Source organism: Dama dama, chromosome 10, assembly GCF_033118175.1.
Source record: "Dama dama isolate Ldn47 chromosome 10, ASM3311817v1, whole genome shotgun sequence".
Lineage (NCBI taxonomy): Eukaryota > Metazoa > Chordata > Mammalia > Artiodactyla > Cervidae > Dama > Dama dama.
In genome coordinates, this window is record NC_083690.1 from 3,869,747 (window position 1) to 3,892,875 (window position 23,129).

A 23,129-nucleotide genomic window follows, 5' to 3' on the forward strand; every position below is an offset into this window, starting at 1 on the left:
GGCCAACAGCAAAGTTGGACCTGCCTCCAGGCCCCTCTGCCTGGCAGGTGCTTGGAGACGCCCCAGAGCAGCTAGTCCTGCAGCGCATGCCCATCTCCTGTCTGAGCCCAGGGCCAAGAGGAGATGGCTGTCCAGTCTGGGGCCTGCGGCCGGGGGCCCCTGTGCTGGGTCCTCAGGATGGGGTGGGGCAGTTGGGGGCACACCGCCACCCACACTTCACAGCTCTGAGCTCACTGTGAACGGCGTCAATAAAGTCTCTTCCCCTCCCGTCTCCTTGAGTGTCTGCCTGGGTCTGGGTGGGGCTGGTGTCTGGGAGCCCAGGACATGGGGGACCTGCCCTGGAGTCGCATGCTGGCCGCCCCGTGGCAGAGGCAGGAGGCTGGTGGGGTGAGGGAGACCCCAGGGCACCCAGAAAGCTGGGACAGCAGGCAGGGGGAGGCGGAGACGGGGTGGCAGGCCCTCCAAGGGGAGCCTAGTGCTCCTCGATCCCCATGTGGCCCCACCCTGGCCTCTCTCCACAGAGCTTGCAGATGGGCCGCCCCACCCTCCTCTGACTCCACCATGGCAGGACCTGGAGCTCTCTACTCCCCCGGGCAGGGTGGCCTCTCCATGGCGGCAGGACGGAGGTCAGTCCCTGCTTCCAGCCCCTGGGGCCATCCTCAGGACGCCCGCAGCCCTGCCTTCCCCCCGTCCCCCTTCCCGCAAGGCCTCAGAGCCCGTCTTTGCTCTGGAGAAGGAGCTCGTAGACGGCCCACTCCCTGGGGCCACCGGGCAGTGCTCCCTGCCCGCCAGGAGCACGCCTGGGCAGAGCGGAGCAGACGGGAACGTGGTGTTTGTTCCTGTCTCCGTCCCCAGGGTCGGGCTGCAGGAGGTGCCTGCTAAGTGCTTACTGGTTCGTTCCATAAACAGCCAGGCCCGCGTTCCCCTGGCACCAGCCGGGCCAGCTGGGCCCATGCACGCAGTTGCATGTGTGTATGTCTTTGTGCATGGACGTGCACTTGTGTGCATGTCCACGTGAATGTGAACTGCAGTGTGTGTCTGCGTGGGTGTATGTGTGTTGTGACCAGCATGTGGGCATATGTGTGCGGCATGCAAGGCCCAGGCTCCCAGGTCCACTCATGGTCACTGAGCAGGGCGGGAAGCCGCTGCCTTTCAGGAATTGGCCAACACCGGGGAGCGGACTGGCTGGCTGCAGGCCTGCTGTGGACACATGGGCCAGGCGGAGAAGCCGGGGCGGCCTCCGGGGACAGCCACACCGTCGCGGCCGTGATGGGGTCAGAGCAGGCTGCGGGCCTGAGCTCTGCGCCTGCTGGATTCCCGGGCCGGGCCGGGGGGGGAGTGGGGTGGGCTGGCTGGTGGGACAAGGGGCGGGAGGGGCAGCGGCACTGGGGCGGGGGTGCTCTGGGCAGGGAATCCCCAAGGATCCTTGCAGAAACCCATGAACGACTCCGGCAATCACGATCTGAATCCCAAACATGGAGGAAAGGGGATGGAGGGGGTCCCGGCCTAGGGAGCTGTTGAGGCTTGTCTCCTGGAAGCCTGACCTGCTGACCTCTGTGCCCCCCCTGTGGCCTGGGCCTCCCTCTTCTGTGTGACATCATCCGAGTCCAGACGGCACCTTGCGGACTCCAGGAGGGCCCTGCGCACCCCTGCATCCCCAGGTCTGGGGGTGTTCAGTCTGCTGGGCTGTTGGGTCTGTAGGGTCCCCGGGTGCTTCCAGGTGGGTGTGGGGCCTAGCCAGACAAGTTCACTGTCCATGCCGTGACCCGGGAGGCTGGTGAGGGTGCTGCCCAGGGTCACAGGAGACAAACGGGCTCAGAGGGACCAGTGGCTTGTCCAACGTCTCCCAGCTTGTGTGGACCCCGACTCCAGCCCCCCACCCCCCGGAACTTCAGATTCACCTGTGGGGAGGTTGACACGGAGGGAAGGAGGGTGTGGAGGAAAGGAGGCCGGGGTTCGAGGGGCCCTGGGGCGCCGGGAGCAGCCCTTGCCTCTGCATGGCATCCTAGCCTCGGGTGCGTCACCAAGGGACGTTGTTGGGCGATTCGGACAGGCAGTGGGGGTTGCTCCCCAACGCCCCGCAGAGCCCCCCTCCTCCAGAGCTCTGCTGGGCCCGCCTGCCAGTGTCGGTCGCTGTCCCCAGGGCCATCCCCGGGTGCCCATTGGTGACACACGGTGACAATCAGGTTGGCAAGGACACAGGCGGGGGGGAAGCGGGGAGGCCGCCTGTGTGGGGCTGGGTGACGGCCAGCTTCCAGTGTGGAGCCTCGCCCCCACACCCCTCCCAAGCACCAGACCCCCCGCCCTGCCCCTTGAGGGGCCACACCCAGGCAGCCAGCCCTGAGGTTGGGTCTTTATTGGAGAGTCAACATAAATAAAAATAAGCGGGAACTTGAGAGGAGGGGGAACTGGAGAGTTATTTACAAATGTACATCGTGGACCTGGGCAGCCGCTGCCCACCGGCCCAAGGAAGGCTCAGAGCAAGGTGAGCAGGGCTGCGAGGACCAGGAGGACGGCTCGGGCAGCCGGGCAGCACACAGAGTTCCGACCAAGGGGCTGCAGGTTCCGGGGGTCCCGCTTCTGGGCACCGCCCGGCCCTGCCCGCTGGAACTGCAGCTCTGGGATGATCCGGTGGATCCAGTCGTGGTGGGAGGTGAGCCGGATGTAGACACCTGGGCGGTTCCGGCGGGCGCAGCCCTCGCCCCAGCTGATCACCCCGGCCTGCAGCCACACCTGGCCCACGAGGCACACCAGGGGGCCCCCGGAATCTCCCTGCGGCCAAAGCAGAGGTACCTGTTTCGGTGCACGCTGGCCGGCGAGCCGGGCTCCACAGCTGTACGGCTCACTGCCCGCGCCTGTCTTCCTCCCTTCGATCTTCTCTGCCCAGGACACCCCCACCCCCGCGGTCCTTCCTCTCCGGCCTGGGGTGCCCATTTCTCTAGCATTGCCACACTACCCACCCTGAATCACCTAGAGAAGTGTCTTGAAAATGCAGCTTCCTGAGTCCCACCGCAGACCCACTGACTAACTCCCCCAGGGGGAACCCAGGAGCCTGCTTTCCCAGCTGGTCGAATGCACAGCTCTGGTCTGGGCCCTGTGGGCCCACCTCCTGGGCCTTATCCCTTGTCCTACGTGGGCTGGTTTCCGCCTGGGGCCCGGGGACAGGGCCCAGCCTCGGCCCTCCCCACCCCAGTGCCCACCTTGCAGGCGTCCTTCTTGCCCTCAGCGAAGCCCGCACACAGCATGTCATCCTTGATGGTTCTGGGCTGGAAGCTGGACTCCGCATCCTTGCTGTAGAGCAGGTTGCACTTGGGTGTGCCGATGATGGGCACGGCGAGCTTTTGCAGGGTCCGGGGTTTGGGCAGGCTGTCTGCAGAGGGGAGATACAAGGTGTGGCTCAGGGGACAGTCTCACCATGGGCCCCAGGCGCTGCTTCTCAAGAGCCACAGCTCTGTCCCACCTGCTTTTCTCTTGTGTTTTTAGATCTTCTCTTCTGGCTGGAGGCTTTGTCGGACAGAGTTCCTTCTTCCCGCCTGCCACCCCCCAGGCCAGGCTCATTCTGTTCCCTGTGGCTCTGCTGCCCCTTTCCCATACCCACTCCACCCATTTGAGTAGAGATCTTGTGGGCCTTCCTGATGGCTCCCAGGGTAAAGAATCTGTCTGCAGTTCGGGAGACCAGGGTTTGATCCCTGGGTTGGGAAGATCCCCTGGAGAAGGGAATGGCTACCCACTCCAGTATTCTGGCCTGGAGAACCCCGTGGACAGAGGAGCCTGGCGGGCTACAGTCCACGGGGTCACAGAGTCAGACACAACCGAGCGACTAACACACGTGCAGCAGTTTCAACAGAAGATGGTTGGTTCAGGGTGGCCCCCAAGCTGCCTTCTCTAGGCGTGTCACCCATTCTCTCCCCTCCCTGCCCCCAGTACCTTGTTCACTGGGGCTGCCCCAGCCGGTGACCCAGCAGTTCATGCCCGTCTCAAAGACGACCGAGGGGTCAGGCACACACACAGGGAGGATGTAGTTGGTGAAGGTCACAGGTGCCTCCAGCTCCACCAGGGCCACGTCGGCGCTCGAGGCCATGCCTTGGTACTGGGGGTTGCTCTCGACCCGCTTCACCCGGGCATACACAGCGTGTGGCCCTGGCCTCGCCAGTTGCAACACCCCCAGCAGGACTTGGTACAGGGGTGTTTCAGAGGTGCTGGTGGGAGAGCAGAGACCCGGCGTGAGGCCGCCCTGGAGGCGTCAGCGGAAGTTAAGTGGAGATGAGAAGTAAGGACTTCCTTCCCGCTCCCCAGGGTGTTGACAGCTCAGTCTACACTTTGTCTTCCAGAGCGCACTCTCCAGGGTGTTGTACTACGAGATGAGGTGGGAAAGGGTGTAAACTCCAAGCAGCTTTTAATTCCTAGCTCCACCCTGGCGGGCCCAGCCACCTCGCACAAGTCACCCAGCAAGTTCTCTGTGACTCGGTTTCCTTGTCTGTAAAATGGGGACAGTAACAGCCCCCACCTGAAAGGCTGTCTGTGGGGGTCAGAGGAGGCGATCACCCACCGGGGCCCAGCCTGAGGCAAGTGGCCTGCTCCCTCTGAGCCTGGATTTCTGAACTCGAGCTGTGAGATTTTAGAAGAATTGCAAGAGCTGTGGTGAGGTGAGGGCTGAGATGCCTGGGCAGCCCTGAAGGCCGGGACCAGGTGGGTCATGGCGTGGCCTTTTAGGTTAGGGCCATTGTAGGTGACCTCGGAGTGAGGAGGAGGAAGGGCCTTTCTGCTTCGTCCACCTGTGCCCAGAGCCCCAACCAGGAAGGGAGTGTCTGGATTTGAGGTGTGGGAGGAGATGAGGAAGAGAGGCAGGCAACGGGAGGAGCCTGCGGCCAGCAGCAGGGGCGGCCTGTCTGAGGAAAGCACCTCACTGTGAGCCCCCAGGGGGGAATGGACCCCCCCAGCTGGGCTGGGGGCAGCAAGAGCCCGGAAGCAGGGGCTGCTGCTGGAAGCTGGCCCAGAGCCTGGACCCAAAGGGAGCCCTGGCAGGAAAGGCTCAGATGTCGCAGACGCAGCCTCTCTCGGGCTGTGGGGGCTCGGCCTGGGCACCCCGCACCGCCGCTGTCCGCGGGCTGGCGCTGTCCGTGGTGCTGAAGCCCGGCGTTTGCGGGCGGCGCGCGGGGAGGGGGCGGTTCCACGATCTGTGCCCCCGGCCCCGCCGGCGGAGGGTGGGGAGCGAAGTGTGGGGCGCGGCCGACTCACTTGGAGAAGCAGTGCGCGGCGGTGAGGACCCACCGGTCCGTGATGAGGCTGCCCCCGCAGAAGTGGCTTCCGTTTCGCTGAATGCTGACCTGCCAGGGCCACTCGCCCTCCAAGGCGTTCTGCCCGCCCACCATCCGGTTCAGCATCCGTGGGCGTCCGCAGGCTGGGGGAACAGAGCCGGGGAGGGGTTGGGGGGCACTCCCTGGAGGCCCATCCCCTCAGCTCTGATTCCCATCCCCAAACCCACACTCAGGCTTTCCTATCTTGTTCACTTCCTGGCTTTCCTGCCTCTGACCGGCTCCAGGACCTTAGGCCCAAGTCGGAGGCCTGGGCATTAGTCAGCCTCTGACACAGGCTGTGGGTCTCTTGCCCCTCACCTGTGATACCTGACCCTCTGGGCGGTGGGGGTTAGTTAACACGGGTAAAGGTCTTACCCCCCCTCCCCCCAGCCTGACAAACGGGCTCCCGGACCTTCCTCTTCCACCCCCCAACTCCTGTCTGGGCTCCCCAGCTTTCCCCACTGTGGGATTCCCGTGCCAGGCCCATTCATTATGGGTCTCACTGAGGAGGGGGGCTCCTGGCCAGTCTCGGAGATCTCAGCCAAGCCCACTCCTGTCCCCCTACCCGAAGGCCTTGAATGCTTACCGTTTAGTGCCTCACCCCCCTGAGTCCCTGAAAATGAGAAAAAGAGGGTGATCAGCCAACTTTGCCCAAGCTGTGGTCTACTCCTCCCCTCCCCAACGACTGGTCAGCGTAGCCCGTCCTCTGCTGCACACGCAGCCTCCCATGGACTCCGCAGGACTGTCCACCAGGGACCTGGCAGGAGAGGCTGGCAGCCTTCAGTTTCCTGCAGGTCCCACCCCTATGGTGTGCACAGGCCGGGCTGTGGGCCAGAGCTCACCTGCAAGGGCAGACAGGCGCCTTGCCACACGAGGACCAGTCAGAGGGGAGGGGACCCCGCCAGGGCCTGACTCCCATCTGGGGCAAGAGGGCTCCTTCCGGACCCCACCAGGGCTTTCCCTCCACACCCCACACTTGTCCTCGTCTGGAAGCTCTGCGGAGGATCTGGCCTTCGGCCCCAGGGCTGTGGGACCTCCCCCACCCACCCTCTCCACCAGCCTGGGGTTGGGATAAGGGGCCAGACAGAGTGAGCGAGGCTCCACGTCCGACCGCCCACCCAGCTGCTTGGGTCTCGCTCGTCTCAGGGGAGTAGAGAGGCCAGCTGGTGGTCGTGGGTCAGCCCTCCCAAGATCCCAGATTCCCAGGTGCCAGCCCCTCTCTCAGATGTTCCAGCTAGCTCACAGGAGGCCCCACGACCCCTGCTGGGCCTGGCACCCCTGCCTGTGTGAGGGACAGTGGGGAGGGTGGGGGACACTCTTGGAAGTGGACCCCTCTCCCCAGGACCCACTGTCCCCCAGTCTCTGGACAAGGCACAGGGCCCACCTCTTGGCCTCGATAGGCCCTTCCACTCCAGCTCGGAGACCCCAGTCAGGCCGACAGTCTTGACCAGCGCCAGCGCAGCTCCAGGCAACCCACCCCGTAAAGAGAGCCCTGCTTGTGGATCTGATCACTGGGATGGATCTGATCAGAGCTTGGGGAGTCAGGACAGCCTCTCCCCACCTCACACTCCCCCGACACCCCAGCCCCTCTCAGTAACCAGTCCCAGGTGGCGGAGTGCCCAGGCAGGAAATGGCCAGGCTGAGCCACACCCCTCTGTGACCCTCGGGGTTTTGACAGGACCCTATTCTTCCAGCTGAGGGGTGCACTCCCCAGTGCTGGGGGGCGGAAAAATGAAGCAGTTGCGGGGGGTTGCTGAGCATGGGCCAAGAGGAGCAGGCAGGCACAGGCAGGACTGGCCACTCTTCCAGGTAGAGGTGCCAATAGACGCGTGGGGGGTGAGAGCAGTCAGCCCAGGCCAGCAGGACGTCTGCCCAGACACTGATTGTGTCAACAAGGGGCCCTTTAAAAATGCACACGCGCCCCAGGCGGGCATTCCCTCCAGCCCCTTGTCTTAGTATAATCTGATTTAGTCAGACTAATAACCCTGGACCCTGTGCTCTTGCTTCTGCTTGCATGAAGCTGAAACACCCTGGCTGGCTTTCCCCTCCCTGTGGGACTTTCCCAGAGCCTTGTCCAGATTCTCCCCACAGCCATCCCCACTCCTGTACGGGTATGTGGCTGCACTGTCCATGCCCAGGATCGAGGGCACTCGCACCCTGCCTGGCAGACCGTCCTGCGGAGGCTCTGTAGCTTCTGCACCTTGGCTTCCTGCTTGGACTGAGCCCCCGGCCTCTGAGGCTTCCCTGCTGGCTCAGACAGTAAAGAATCCATCTGTGATGAAGGAGATCCAGGTTCGACCTCTGGGTCGGGAATTCCCCTGGAGAAGGAAATGGCTATACACTCCAGTATTCTTGCCTGGAGAACCCCATGGACAGAGGAGCCTGGTGGTCTACAGTCCCTGGGGTCACAAAGAGTCAGACTCAACTAAGCGACTTTGACTTCACTTTTCTTGCCTCAGAATGTTTGTCCACAGCACCCTTTTCCTCCCGGGTCTAAATCCAGATTCTAGAGAGTGCTAATCCAGATCCTAATCCAGAGTGCTAAACCTAACTGAAATTCCTCCCCCTCCTCCAGGCAGCCCTCCTTGATTGTACTATCTGGGCAGCCTGGCTCCCTTTTCTGAGCTTTCTGTCTTCCCACTTGGCCCCACCTTGCCCTGGGGGTGGAATTCTCATCTCATCTCACCTGAGCTCAGGAGCTCTGTGGAAGCAGGGCCCACATCCTGGGAGCCTGAGCCCAGGGAATGTGTAAGACGGACAGTGGGGGCAGGACTGCCTGGGGAAGAGGGATGTGGAGACCCAGGCTGGGCAGGGTGGGCGTCCTGTTGGGGCTGGGTAAGCCAGCAGGGTGTCAGGCCCCTCCTCTGGATCCGGGGCCCTTCTGCTCCTGTATCTGGTGGCTCATGGAGGCAGGAGAGACCCGAGGCTTTAGGAGGGAACAGCCAGAGATGAGAGGCCAGGATGGTGCTCAGTTCAGGCCTCTGGTGTCAGCTTTGGAGAGGCAAGTGCAGGCCGCTGTTTGCACTTTGGCAATGACCTCGATTACTCCACCCACCAGGAGCAATCACAGGGTTACACACCCTGGCAGAGACGAGCTCCCTCAAAGAACGCTGTTATCCTGGTGCCAGGGGAGGAAGGCAGGGCAGTGAGGCCTGGGGGGCCCTGCGGAGCCCAAGGAGTCTGGGGCCTCCCCACCGAGGTGCCTCCCCCCTGGTGGGAAGCCTGGAGCCCCAGGCAGGGCTGCGGCCCAGGCTGACCAGCCCGGCCCTGCGAGGTGACTTGAGGACACGGAAGTGAGGCGGTGGCTGGGCGGGCCAGGCGGGCCCAGGAATGCAGGAGAGTTTCTCCAGCGAAGAGCAGCCTGCCTGGCTGGGAGGGGCCTGGCAGGTGGGGCCCCTGGCTGACACCTGCTCACCCTCACTGGGGCCTCTCTCACCTGCACCCCTGCCCCACGCCCCGCTGAGCCCCCCAGCCTTCTGTGGCTCCCTGGCTCAGGCCGGGCTCGGCCACCCCTCCTGGCCCCGTGGACGCTGGCCCTGGGCTGGAGGCCAGCAGTCTTGAGTTCAGATCCTGCACCCAGGCAGCCCTGTGTTTGTGCCTTGGAGACGGGAGAGGCCGAGATGAGAGGAAGTGGGGTGCGAAGCCCAGAGCTTGGCCCTGCTCGCCCAAGGCAGTGGGAGCGGGGGTGGGGGTGGGGGTGGATCCTGCCTGAGTCACCACCTCGGGGCCCTCGCAGGCCTGCACCCATGCTGCCTTCCCCACTTCACTCCCCCAGGTGGGATGTCTGGAACCTTCCTCCTGCAGGAAGAAGAGGAGGCCCTTGCTGCAGCCCCCAGCCTGGCCAGGGAGTGGGGACTGGGCTAGAGCTGCCGGCAGGACGGACCTGCAGGACCCGTAGGACTCTCCTGCTACCTTTAGGACTCACCGGACCGCAGCAGCAGCAGGAGCAGGGCCACAGCTGGCAGCTGCCTCATGGTCTCGGCCTGGCTGGAGTGCCCGCCGGGCAGGGGACAGTGGTGGCAGGAGCGCCGAGTGCTCAAGCACGAAGCTCGGGGCTCCATGAAGTGGGTTATATGCTGCAGATGAGTGTCAGCTTGGCTATGCCACTGGACCTGTCAGCCCGGCCAGCCCAGTTCCTCTCGACAGGAAGGAGGAACCCCAGAACTCTGGTTCCTCCATGACCTGGCCCTGAACCCCAAGGGGCCAGACCCCTCACCCCAAGGGTTTGAGGCCAGGGTGTATAGGCCCCATTTAGGCAGCATGTGGCATGGAGTTCCACACCCCCTACCGTGGCTGACCACACCCCCCAGCTGACCACAGGCCCCACATAAACTGACTGCAGTCCGCCCATAAGACCCTCCCTTTTCATCCATTCATTCATTTGTTCGTTCATTCATATTGAGCATCTACTTCCCAGGTGACGCTAGTGGTAAAGAACCTGTCTTCCAAAGCAGGAGACACAGAGCTGCCGATTTGATTCCTGGGTCAGGAAGATCCCTGGAGAAGGAAATGGCAACCTGCTCCAGTATTCTTGCCTGGAAAATTCCATGGACAGAGGAGCCTGGCGGGCTACGGTCCATAGGGTCACAAAGAGTTGGGCATGACTGAGCGCACAAGTGTGTGTGCACACGCGCACACACACATACCCACACAGTCCATGGGGTCACAAAGGGTCAGGCATGACAGCCCAGGAGTGCGTGCGTGCGCGCACACACACACACACACAACACACACACACACAATGTCCCACATCAGTGAATGAAAGAGTCCAGGACTGGATTTTACACTTTGGGGGGGATGGGCACGAAAAAGGTCCCCTGTGCTTATGGGACAAAGTGGGGCAGGGAAGGAGTCCGGAGGGGGGTCCCCAACCGACCCCAGGGCCCTGGCCGGCCCTCTGTCCAGGGACTGGATCCCAGCAGTTCCAGGACTCGTCCCAAGGAGGCCACGACCGCCTACCCCAGCCGGGGGCGGTGGGGGGCCTTCCCGGAACCGAGGGCCGGGTGGGCGGGGCGGAAGGTGGTTCTGGGAAGGCCGGGCCGGGTGACCGTACCGTGTCCCTGCCCTGGGCGTGGCCGGCCGGGTCGGGACGTGCGGCCGCCGCGGAAGCGGCTCCGGGAGGGTTATCTGGGGCACGGGGCTGACGTCAGAGGCTCAGGTCTGGGCTCGGCTTGGGGCCGGGGCCGGGGACCAGGTCCGACGGACCCCCCACCCCAGGCTTGGGGTGGGGAGCTGTGGAGCACAGGCAGAGCCCGGCCTCAGCCTCCCGGCCTGCGCAGGGGATGCGGCGCGCCCCAGGAGGCGCGGGGGCCGAGGTCGGCCGCCCCCTCCCCGCTCCCCCGCCCCCCCAGCCCTGGAGCGCCGGGTCCACGCAGTCCTGCCCTCGGATGGGGATGGCCGGGCGGCCGGGCAGAGCCAGGCCTGGTGGGGGCTCCCTCCGCTCCTCGCTCCTCGCTGCCCTCTTCCTCCCAGTCCTGCCCCTGTCCCCCTCGTGCTCCCCTCCCCTCCCTTCTCTTCTCCAGCAGCCCTGCGAGGGGAAGGGGCCGTCACCGCAGTTCGGGCCTGCCACACACGCCCCCTCTCTTCCCCCTCCTCTGCGGTCCCCTCGGCTCTGTGTCCCGGGCCCTGTGCGGAACCGGGCTCCCTGGGGAGGGGCGGAGTATGGAAGCTGGGCCCAGGCTCACTGGGGCTCACTGCACAGGCGTTCTGTGCGCACGCTGGGGGCCCAGCCCTGTCCCGGGCCAGGGAACGTCCAGGTGAACGGTGTGGAGGACCCTGCCAGACAGAATGAAGCTGAAAATGACTAATCGCAAACTTGGGAAAGTTTCAGAAAGTCAGGACAGCGACATTTCTCCAGCACCTGACGGTCGATTCCCTGGATCTCAGAGGCCTCTCAGTCTCTTCTGGGCCAACACTGCCTCTCCGGCATCCTTCTTCATTTTTTTTTTTTTTAAGCCAATTCTAAGAAGGCTGTGCCTTGAAATCAAGCAAGCAACAAAAGTCAGGAGTGATCAGACAGCCGGGACGCAGGGAAAGCTGGGCTCCCAGTGACTCCAGTGCCTAGAGAAGCGGCTCGTGTCCCACTGGGCACCTGTGGGCCTGGGGTGGGGGCTGCAGGGTGAGCAGGAAGCCAGGCCTCTTTCTCATTCCCTCCACCAAACAAGGTAGGGGAATTGGAATCCAGGAGGATTCAGAGACTTGAATATATTTTATCAATTCCGCCTTAAAAAAAAAAAAAAGTGTCTATCTATCGACTCTGGCAGGGAGCATATTTTCTAATGTTGGAAGTCACAGTAGGGGCTTCCCAAAGGTTCCAGTGGTTAAGGCTCAGAGCTCGCAGTGCAGGGGGCATGGGTTTGATAATGGCTACCCACTCCAGTATTCTTGCCTGAAGAATTCCATGGACAGAGGAGACAGACAAGCTACAGTCCTTGGGGCCACAGAGAGTCTAACAACTGAGAGACTAACACTTTCACTGGGAACTAATATCCCACGTGCCGTGTGGCAGAAAAAAAGAAGTCCCAGTAGACAACATAATAGAGACGTGGCCATAAACTAAAGAAGTACAAACAAAATTGGCTTCAAAATAAAAAATCAGGGGCTTCCCTGGCAGTCTAGTGGTTAAGATTCTGTGCTCCCAGTGCAGAGGGTAAGTGTTTGATCCCTGTCTGGGGAACAGTGAACTCACAGGCCACATGATACAGCCTAAAAAAAACCAGTTTTTAAAATTAAAAAAAATTAAAAAGCAAACAATAGGAAAAATATTTGCAGGAAATGTGGCCAAATACTGACAACATTATTGTCCAGAGCACTTCAGAAATTGATCAGGCAAACCCCGGACCCCTGAAGATGAAATGAATGAAGGACACAGACAAGTCTTGGAAGAGGAAACAAATTTGGCTAATAGACTTGCTGAGAAATATTCAGCCTCAGTAATTAAAGAAATGCAAATCAAAGCCACAGCAAGGAGATGTGTGGAGTTATATCAACCTTGGTGGAATGCTGTTAGTCGAGGCTGTGGGGCAATGTGCCAGCTGGTGGGCACGTAACTGGCCCAGCCCGTTTGTAAATCAGTTTGTTAGTGTTTGCTTCAACTTTTAAAAATAGTTATTCCCTTTGACTCAATGAATTCATCACTGAAAGTCTATTCTAAGAAGAAAGTCTTAAATACAGAAAAAGCATGAAGATGTCAGTGGTCAGCTTACTTATAATTTCAAAAACAAAACAAAACCTTGTTTGGACATTGGTAACTAAAACAGCCTCTCAATATAATTTTAAAAAATTATACTTTCACGGAGAATGGGTAAGTGTAGAAAATGCTCATGATATAAGGGGAAATTTTAAAAGAATGGGTATAAAGATTTTTAGGAAGCATAATAACTGAAAATTTAAAATTTAGAACAACAGCAGCAACCTCCAAAAGAAAAGTTTGCAGAATGTTCAGCAGTGACCATCTAGGAGGGATTCTGTAGTCAGTTGGACTTTTTTCCAAAAGAGATGACAGGAAGCCAACTGACTCTCATGAAGCACAACAGGTGTTCATGGGACCTCTGCTTCTGGTTCATGGCCCAGTGCATGGGACCTTCCTGTGATGCTCCAGTGAAGGGACAAGCTTTGGGTCCCAGTGGACAGATGGCCTTCCTTCTAGCCTCCAGGTGGTGACTTGGTTCTCCAGTCTCCAAGATGACTCCTGGAGCCAGGCACACTGCAGTCTCTTCCTCCAGGGATGCCAGTGAAGAAGGCTGGAGCCCGCCTCTGTCCCATCCAATGTGAACACTCCCAGGGAAGGACCGTAACTGTCTCACAAGTTGCCCAGGCTGGTGACACCGCTACTATGTGGCCGCAGCACAGTTTGTTAGCAGAAAGGAGAAGGGAAGGAAACAGGTCAGCAAGAAGCAATAACCACCACACTGACTCCAGTGTGAGAGTGAAATAAAGACATTTGGAAACATGGAAAGTCTCAGGAAATTTTATCCCCCAGGCACAATTCTTGGGAAGCCACTGTGGGGGTGGGGGTGGGGAGATGTTCTCTGACTAAAGAAGAATTAAACCAAAAAAGTAGGAAATGTGGGCTGTAGAAAACAGAGGTCAAACTCAGAAGAGGGAGAAGGGAATCTGTGGGATGCTGGTGAAGGGAGATTCCAGAATGGCAGCTGTGCCCCAAGCAGAGAGGGCGGCCTTCATTCACGAACACCGTGACAGAAGAGACAGGAATGCTGATCAGTGTCAGTGTCCTCATCGTGCCCTCTGCCATTGCGCTATCTTTTCAATCGGATGAAACATCTGGAGAATGTAAGCCAAGAGGAAGACGTGAGACACAGGACAGGAAACCCCAACCAGGAGAAAGACCAATGGAACCCCAGGATGGGAAAGGGAACTCCCAGGACGACAGAGCTGCCCAGACAGCAAGTATCCCAGAAAAAGGAAAATGGGTGCATCAAGGTGGGATTAAAAAGGAGAAGGGGAAAAAAAAAAAGAAATGATATATGTTCCTTAATGAGATTGTTCTGGTGGAGAGTCATAAAGTGTGGGTAGGTACAAAGGAAATCAACAACAACAAAGGCGATTACTAACTTAAGGGGAAAAAAATTAAGCAAGGAAACAAACATAGTACACTCTAAGACTTGGCCATACCCCCTAAAGTCTCATCCCATTATGGTATCAGCCAGCCTTGAGGTCCAGGGTCTTATCAACTAAATTAGATTTACATGCAGTCGAGGCTTCTTGGGTATAATTCCTCTTGATCTGAAGAACTGTGAACTAAAGAGGTCACCCTGCCCACCCAACATTCAGGGGTGAGGAAGGACAGGATAACCATGAGATAACCCACTCAAAGCAAGGACTGGTCCATAGCATATCTGAAATCTCGCTATGCAACATGCTGCCCCCTCCTGCTCAGGAGCAGGAGTGCATATTGTCCAGCGTCCTGGAGAGAAGTTCATGACTCAACTCTGCACTCTGGGCTGTTGGCTTTGGCCTCTGAATCATCTGTGCTTTCCCATAAGACACGGTTCATGTCTATAACTGAATAGTTTTCTCTGCTAACCTGCTTCTTGTCTGTAGAAAGTTGGGAATCTAAAGAACTGTCCCTTTCAGTTCAAGTTTGTAGAATTTGCTGACTTCTCAGCATAAATAATGGAGGCCAGAAGACAATGGAACATCTTTAAAGTGCTGAAATTGGGACTTCCCTGGTGGTCTAGTGGTTAAGAGTCTGCCTTCCAATGCAGAGGATGCAAGTTTGATCCCTGATCTGGGAACTAAGATACCACAAGCAAAGAGGTGCAGCCAAAAATAAACAAATAATAAACAAATAAGGGGACTTCCCTGGTGGCAGTGACTAAGAATTCACCTGCCAATGCAGGGGACATGGGTTTGATCCCTGGTCCAGGAAGTTTCCACATGCTGCAGAGTGGAAACAGGTTGTGCTGTACACCACAACCACTGAGTCTGTGCGTCAGAACTGCTGAAGTCCTCTCACCTAGAGCCTGTGCTCTGCAACAAGGGAAACCACCGAGACTAGGAGCCCAGGTACTGCAATGACGAGCAGCCCCTGCTTGCTGTAGCTGGAGAATGTCTGTGTGAAGCAACGAGCACCCAACACAGCCATTAATTAATTAAACAAGTGAGGGTCCCTGTAATTTACTCCTGACTCTTACCCAGATAAAACAGTCCATCCATTTTTAGAAGCCACTTGATGACTGATGGTTGACCAGTCTGATCCTTGACATTTACCCCCCAAAAGAGGCCTGGGTTGACTAAACAACTGAATGCAAGATATGTTCTTACAATACTTGTGATAGTTTTCAGATCATTCTGCCCTTCCCCAGTGTTTGATATTCAGGGGCTCAAATATTGCCACAAAAACCGTTTTTCTGAACTGGCACCAACTAACCACTCACGTCAAAATAGCCTCTGTCAAGCGTGGTGCTGAAGGAGCCTGCTTTGAAGGGGTTGTGGAGAAATTCTGGCTTTCCAGGTGGCTCAGTGGTAAAGAATCTGCCTGTCAAGGCAGGGGACGCAGGAGACATGGGTTTGATCCCTGGGTTAGGAAGATTCCCTGGAGTAGGAAATGGCCATCTACTCCAGTATTCTTGCCTGAAAATTTCCATGGACAGAGGAGCTTGGAGGGCTGCCATCCGTGAGGTCACAAAAGAGTTGGACAATGACTGAGCTGGGCACACATGGATGTGGAGAAATTCTGACGAGGGAAATGGTGCACACCTGGATGAGGCACGAGGCACTAATGAAGGACAAAGGCAGGTGTCACACAGGTGTGTCTCATCACCTGGGCTCTGCCACACACCTCGCAAGGTTTCCCCAGAGTCAAGAAATAACTGAAACTGTCTTCTCTGATACCTCAAGGAAACCTACTCAGGACAGAGTGGGTAGACTTTTGCTCTGCTAACTAACTGACCTCTCAAAGTATGCAAAACAGATTAATCTTTGCCAGACCATCTGGTTTGTTTTTCCCTTCTTTCTCTTTGATGGTATTTATTTATTGACTCACTCCACTTTATGGAAGTATAATTAACAAATAAAATCTGTACATATTTAACGTGTACAATGTGATGATTTGATATATGTATACATTGTGAAATGGTTACCACATTCAAGCTAATTAACACATCCATCACCTGTTACCATTGTGTGTGTGTGGGGGGGGGGTGTGGGGTGTGGTAAGAATGTGCATGCTTGCTCAGTCACTCTGTCGTGTCCAACTCTTTGCGACCCCATAGACTGTAGCCCGCCAGGCTCCTCTATCCATGGCATTTTCCAGGCAAGAACACTGGAGTGGATTACCATTTCCTTCTCCCGGGGATTTTCCTGACCCAGAGATCAAACCCACATCTCCGGCGTCATAGGCAAATTCTTTACCACTGTGTCGCCTGTGGTAAGAACAGTTAATATTTAATCTCTTAGCACATTTTGAGTATACAATACAGTATCATTAACTGTAGTTACCATGCTGCACATTTGGTCCCCAGAACTTACTCATCATTTCTCAGATTTTTTTTTTACATTCATTTTTGGCTGCCCTGAGTCTTCGTTGCTGTGCTGGGGCTTGCTCTAGTTGCGGCAAGCAGGGGCTACTCTTGGTTGCTTTGCGCAGGCTCCTCGTTGCGGTGGCTTCTCTTGTTTCGGGCACGGCCTCTAGGTGTGTGGGCTTGGTAGTTGTGGCTCATGGGCTCTGGAGCACAGACCCAGTGGTTGTGGTATACGGGCTTAGCTGCTCTGTAGCATGGGGTATCTTCCCGGGCCAGGGATCAAACCCAGGTCCCCTGCATTGGCAGGTGGACTCTTAACCACTCAGTCACCAGGGAAGTCTGAACTTATCAATCTTATAACCAGAAATTTGTACCCTTTGACCAGCATCTCCTCATTTCCCCCACCGCCCAGCCCCTGTCAACCACCACTGTACTCTCTGCTTCTCTGAGTTTGGCTTTTTAGATTCCATGTAGAAGTCAGGTCGTACAGTTTTTGTGTTTCTGTGTCTGGCTTATTTCACTTAGCATAATGTCCTCCAGGTTCATCCACATTGTCCCAAATGGCAGGATTCCCACCTCCCTCTTTTTTTTTTTAATTAAAAACAATATATATTTTTTGGCTGTGCTGTGAGGCATGTGGGATATTAATTCCCAAACTGGGGATTGAACCAATGCCACTTGCATTGGGAGCAGAGTCTTAACCACTGGGCAACTATGGAAATCCAAGATTTCCATCTTTTTATGGCTTAGTAATATTCCACTGTATATTTACACCACATTTTCTTTATCCATTCATCCATTGATGGACACTTGGGTTGTTTCCATACTACTGTGAATACTGTTGCAATTAACATGGGATTGCAAATATCTTTGAAATACTGATTTTATTTCCTTTGGATATCTACCCAGAAGTTGAATTGCTGAAACATAAGTTAATAGTATTTTTATGATAAACCGCCATACCGTTTTCTGTAATGTCTATATCAATTTATATTCCCACCCACAATGAACAAGGGTTCACTTTTCTCCATACCCTACCCAACGCCTGTTAGCTCTTGTCTTTTAACGTTAATATTAGCCATCCTCAGGGATTTGGGGCTTTCACTGCCGTAGGCCTGGGTTTGATACCTGGTCAGGGAACTAAGATTCCATAAGCCATATGTATTAGCCATTCTAACAGGTGTGAGGTGATATCTCAGTGTGTTTTTTTTCTTTTTTATTGTGATTTTTATTTGAATTTTCTTAATGATTAGGAACGTCAAGTATCTTTTCATATACCTATTGGAAATCATGTGTCTTCTTTGGAAAACTAGTGACTCAGGTCCTTTGCCCATTTCTTTCTTTATTCTTACTCTTGATATTTATTAGTATATTTGACTGTGTTTTGTCAGTTGTGGCACTTGGGACCTTTAGATGCAGCATGCAAACTCTTAGTTATGGCGTGTGGGATCTAGTTCCCTGACTAGGGATCAAACCCAGGCCCCCTGTCTTGGGAGCACAGAGTCTTAACCACTGGACCAACAAGGAAGTCCCTAAATTATTTTTTAAAAATGTCTTCAGGGGACTGACTTTGAATCCAGACACCCAGCTAAATGATGAAGTTGCATAAAGTTTCCAAAATGGAGTGTGTGTGTGTATGAGAGAGAGAGAGAGACAGACAGAGACAGAGAAAACAAGTGTGTTTGAAAAGAGCTTCTGACAGGCAGCATGGGCCAGGTGTGGAGTCAGGAACCTTCAGCCACAATGGGAGTCAGTATTCCTTCTGGCTGGATCACAGAAGGAGGTAGGAGATGTGGCTGGAACCGCGTGTCGCTGCAGACACGGCAATCAGGACAGGAGAATACAGGGAACACCCCCCAGCCACTCGGTCAGGACTGGCTCTGTGCCCCCATGCTGACCACTGCGGCTTAGCCTTGGCCATGGGAACACCATGTTTCCAGACCCATCTCCCTCCCCTCAGCACTCCTCTTCCAGCCCAATCTCCAAGGCCCTCTACAGACCCAGGCCTTTGCCTGAGCGGTTCTCTCAGCCTGGGACCCGCCCCTCTTCTTTTGACAGCTACAAGCCCCACTTGTCCGGGCTGGGTCACATCTTCCTTGCCTCTTCCAGAAAGAATGAGTCAATTGCTTGTTGGCCTTTTGGCTAAGATCAAGTGCAGGAAGAGTGAGTCACCCGTTGGCACCTGGACCTGCTTTTTTCAATGCACTTATCACACTCGTAGTATTTGTCAGTTTACTATCTCCTGAACTCCCCGGGGCCATGGATTGTGATTTACACTGTTTTTCACAGCCTTGCCCCTACACAGGGCCTGAGTGCTGAATCAAGTCTTGAATGAACAGGCTGGTTTCCTTGATTCCGTTCCTTCCTCTCTTCAACCTGTCCTGCACACAGGCCCAATTCTCACCCCAAAGTAAAATTTGAATTATATCACCCCCAACTCAAAATCCTTCCCTGGCTGAACTTCACCAGGGAAACTACTTGAATTGGCATTCAAGGCCTTGCACAGCATGCAGTGAGCACTGTTAGGTCACTTGGAAAAAGGTCAGTTGAGAGGCACAGTCAAGGTTGGATAAGTTGATCTTAAGAAAATGGAGAGACAGCCCAGTTTAGCAGGTAATTTCCTCTCTCCCTCCCTTCCTCACTCACTGAGCACCCATGGTCAGGACCTGTGCTGGGCCTTAAAGAGGAAAGCAATTATGTTGCTATGCTGCCCACCCCACCACACACAGCCCCCCCTCCAAAGATGTGGGGCTTGTTCTCTGTCCACCCTACCCTTGTCTGACCAAAGTGGTGTGCTGGTGAATGTTTGACCCCCATGGGAAGTGGGGGTGGGGTGGGGACTGATTTCTAGAGTTTGCCAATTTCAGTGTAAATATTCTCTTTATGGCTGATGTCAGACTACCAAGGTGGTCACTGAAGGTGGAGTCAGATGTAAATGCATAGAAGCACATCACTGGTATTTCCACCTTATGGACATAAGAGATACAAAAACCTCAAGAACATAGATAATAGTAAAATAAATAGAAGTGATTACTTTTATTTCCTACTTTTGTCAATATAATTTAATTGTAAGTTTATATAATGCAATTTTTTTAATGTACTGGGTCTTTGTTGCCATGTGAGGGCTTCCCTCCTAGTGGAGCACAGGCTCTAGAGTGCTTGGGCTCAGTAGTCGCAGCGACCAGGCTTAATTGCCACCCGGCATGTGGGATCTAAGTTCCCCGACCAGTGACAGAAACTGCAACCCCTTCCCCTGCCTTGGAAGGTGGATCCTCAACCATTAAACTGGTCCACAGCAGGGAAATCCCTATAATGTAATTTTTAACAATGAGTTTTAAAAGATAAAAGACTGTATTGCACATCCAGCTTGCAAAACTCAACATAGTCTCTCCTCCCATTTTTGATTTATATTGTTGTTCAGTTGCTCAGTTGCGTCCGACTCTTTATGACCCTGTGGACTGCAGCATGCCATGCTTCCCTGTCCTTCATTACCTCCCAGAGTTTGCTCAAATTCATGTCCATTGAGTCAATGATGTCATCCAATCATCTCATCCTCTATGGCCCCCTTCTCCTCCCGCCCTCAATTTTTCTCAATATCAGGGTCTTTTCCAATGAGTCAGCTGTTCGCATCAGGGGGCCAAAGTACTGGAGCTTCCGCTTCAGCATCAGTCCTTACAATGAATATTCAGAGTTGATTTCCTTTAGGATGGACTGATTGGATCTCCTTGCTGGCCAAGGGTTAGGTGTGTATTTTACTTCCTCCACTAGGCGGGGAAACAAAAGCGGGAGGAGGAATGCGGCTCCGTGGGAAGCAGAAAGCTGGGCTGGAGTCCCCCAAACGGCCACCGGGGGGCGCCAGACACAATCTGATCGGCAGCTCAGGCCAGAGGCCCTTGGGGTCCGCGGCCTCTGGGGGCTCCTGGATCATGGAGGCGCTTTTCCTTGTATTTCGGGCTCGTCCAGGACCGGCGCCGCTAGCAGGGGTCTCGAAGCGCGGAGGGCTCGCCCCTCACCGCGGGCCCTAGTCTGAGAAACCAGAATTCTCGACCCACCACCCAGTCACGCGGACACCCACCTTAAGCCCCTACCCGGCAGCCTTTGCAGCCGGAAGTCGACTGTCCTCCGCCTTCCCGGTATCCCCCGTGCTTCCGCCGGCTGAGTGTCCGGAGTAAGCCTGGGTCATTAGCTGGCTGGAGTGAATTAATCTCTAGGCAATTAGTTTATATTGTCCTCGGGCTGGATTAGTGCGGAGGGACGAGGGACAGGAGTTTCCTCCTGAGTCACCTTGTGGCCGCAGAGCCCGGGAAATCAGGGACGGAGCTTCCCAGGCTTCCCGTGCAGGTGCGGACGAGGGCCATGCCTCGCCCGGCGGAAAGGCCTGCGTTCTCCTCCCAGCTTTTTGTCAACAGTCTGCGTGGCCTTGGGCGAGGCGTTTGACCCGGCTGGGCTCGGGTTACTGCGGCAGACGCTGTGGGTTGACTCCCAGGCACCTGTGCCCCTTTGTCCCTGTTGGCAAGTAGCACCCACCCTTCAGGGTTTCCCAGGTGGCGCTAGTGGTAAAGAGCCCGCCTGCCAATGCAGGAGATGTAAGAGACGCAGGTTCAATCCCTGGGTGGAGAAGATCCTCTGGAGGGGGGCATGGCAACCCACTCTAGGGTTCTTGCCTGGAGAGCCCCTTAGATCAGAGGAGCCTGATGGGCTACAGTCCATGGGGTCGCCAAGAGTCGGACACAACTGAAGCAACTCAGCACGCCCACCCCTCCAGGGGGGTTTACTGCGGCGCTTTGCGCCAGCTATGTCGGTCCTGTTCCCCTTATCAAATACTGGTTCCTTGAAAATACCATCAAAACAGCCTGTCGCTAAGGCAAAACTGCGTTTGTTGCTTCCCTTGTTTAGGGAGCAGCATCTTGAAAGACTCCTTCCTGGAGAGGGCAAAGTTGAGATAGGTTTCAGAGTCTGGCTTAATTTAAGGTGGACCTTAATGAGGATCGGTAGGGATCATGTTACATAGTTTAGGGCTGTTGGTCATGGTAGTTGAGGGTTTATAGTCTCAGCAAGGGAGTCTTGGATCTTCGCCAGTTATTTGATACTACCTGTTTTCAAAAATCGTGTGGTTTTTGATGGATTTTTCTGAGGTCAAGGTGTAAAATTATTTGCACATTTTCTCTTCCTGGTCAGGTGTTTCCGGGAGTAGTAAACTGGTAGTAACACAGTCATGTTATTTTGTTTCAACCAGGGTGAGTCACAGCCCTCTTCTGCTTGCACCCTGAGGGATCCTGTGTGTGGTTTTCTTGTGTGTGAAATGGGGATTGTGTTGCAGTGGGAGGGGGCGAAGACCAACAAGGTTTCACCCTGTAGTAGCCTTTCACGGTGGGACTTAAAAAATGTCTGCATCCTGAAAAAGAGTTCTTACTCTCAAATCTGAAAACAGAGCTGCCAAATTGAAAAGAATAGGTGTGTATTAAATGTCTCCAAGAAGTCACTATGTTTATTTGCCAACTGCAACTCAGAGCATGTAGTTAAGGGGTCATTATATTCACTGGGCAAAGGGAGGTGTGTGTTCACATGTTGATGGCATGTAGTGGAGGCTTCAGGTTTATGGATTATCAAGGTCTTAAAATGGCCACGGGGCATTTCACTCTTGACCTTCTTTCTTCCCAGTCTTCTAAGTTGGGGTGAGCTCCTCCCTTTTCTGTGCTCATTTCCTCCTAGGTCCGGTGGGGAGGACAGTGCTCTGAGCAGAGTAAGGAGGCTGAAGTGAGGTCATGTGTTGAGTGTGGCAGCTGGCAGTTGCAACTGAGGTGTGGATGATTCTGGAGCCCTGCGAACTGGGGTCTAGGACCGCTGTGAGAGACGGGGCCCATGGGAAGCACCAGGGAAGGACGCAGGGGTTTAATCAGGTTGGGAGAGAAAGCAGGAGAAACGCAGATGACAGTAACTACACTGTCCCAGCTCAGAGAGTCTGTGGCTTGTTCCAGTCAGTTCCTGCAAGGAAGTTCCTGACCAGCCCCCTGCCCGCCCCGAGGACAGGTGACAAGTTCAGGGACAACATAAAAAATATTGAACAGCCAGTTCTTTACAGGCAGGAAACAGAACAGGGTGGCTGGAGTCAGTCTCTTGGAGGTCCCGTGTCTCAATGGATATTAATCTTTAATTGTTCTATTGGGGGTGGGCTGGAACAGCCAGGCTAATGCACTTGGGGGCTTGAGGAGGCAGGTATTTGCAACCTGTAGGTGACATGAAGTTGGGCCCCAACAAGGCATCCTGGCCGGATGTCTGCTTTGCTGGGGGAGGGTGGAGGTGGCAGGTGTGGGGTGGGGGAGGTTGGCAACACAGCTGGGTGCTGGGCAGGCATGGGTGAGGGCCACATTCTGGTCAGGTGGGTCCTCTCTGGGCACTCCCAGACCCTGGCACCTGGTGAAACCTGGGCTCCTTGGGCTCTGGAGGCATGGAGCAGAGCCCTGGCACAGAACTTCGCCAGGCTTTCCCTTCATTTAGACTGGGGGAATTCCTTCCCTCTTCCTGTTTCTAGCATTTCCTGTCTCCTCATCATTCCCAGCAGACCTGAGGGCAAGGTTAGCCTGAGATCAAGTCTTTAGCAATTGGAGAACTCGTTCTTCTTTCCTCCAGGGCAAGAAAGACAGAATCTTTAGACTCTGCCAGGATATGAGGGCAAATATTTGCATTTCATCTTTCTGTGGCAAAGAGAGGAAAGGAAAACAAGTCACTGTACAATGTTAGAATAGAGACTCGTTTGACAATACATGCCAAAACCTGTATATACACTTAACAACCTTTGACCTAGCAATTTCTCTTTTAGGAACGTAACTCCAGAACATACTCAGAG

The 23,129-nt window shown here is 55.5% G+C and overlaps 1 protein-coding gene across 1 annotated transcript; it reads right to left on the reverse strand.

The window, feature by feature from the left end:
- Window positions 1–2,475: 2,475 nt before the first annotated feature.
- Window positions 2,476–20,640, reverse strand: PRSS27 (serine protease 27). The gene is made up of 11 exons (XM_061153877.1): window positions 20,567–20,640; window positions 20,371–20,437; window positions 10,992–11,072; window positions 10,510–10,824; window positions 10,257–10,424; window positions 9,223–9,373; window positions 5,884–5,910; window positions 5,239–5,401; window positions 3,928–4,199; window positions 3,201–3,370; window positions 2,476–2,772 (listed from the first exon to the last, which is right to left on the reverse strand). Exons 1-11 carry the CDS (start codon window positions 20,638–20,640, stop codon window positions 2,476–2,478), a joined length of 1,785 nt encoding a protein of 594 aa, XP_061009860.1.
- Window positions 20,641–23,129: the final 2,489 nt, after the last annotated feature.

What these genes read in the sequence shown, in the direction of transcription:
- PRSS27 (XM_061153877.1), bottom strand. Translation starts at nt 20,640, where the DNA reads ATGGCCCTCGTCCGCACCTGCACGGGAAGCCTGGGAAGCTCCGTCCCT. An exon ending in CCCCACCGCCCCCGGCTGGG is followed by an intron (nt 9,374 to 10,256) that starts GTAGGCGGTCGT and finishes ACTCATCTGCAG; the next exon opens with CATATAACCCACTTCATGGA. An exon ending in GGGCAGCCCCAGTGAACAAG is followed by an intron (nt 3,371 to 3,927) that starts GTACTGGGGGCA and finishes TCCCCTCTGCAG; the next exon opens with ACAGCCTGCCCAAACCCCGG.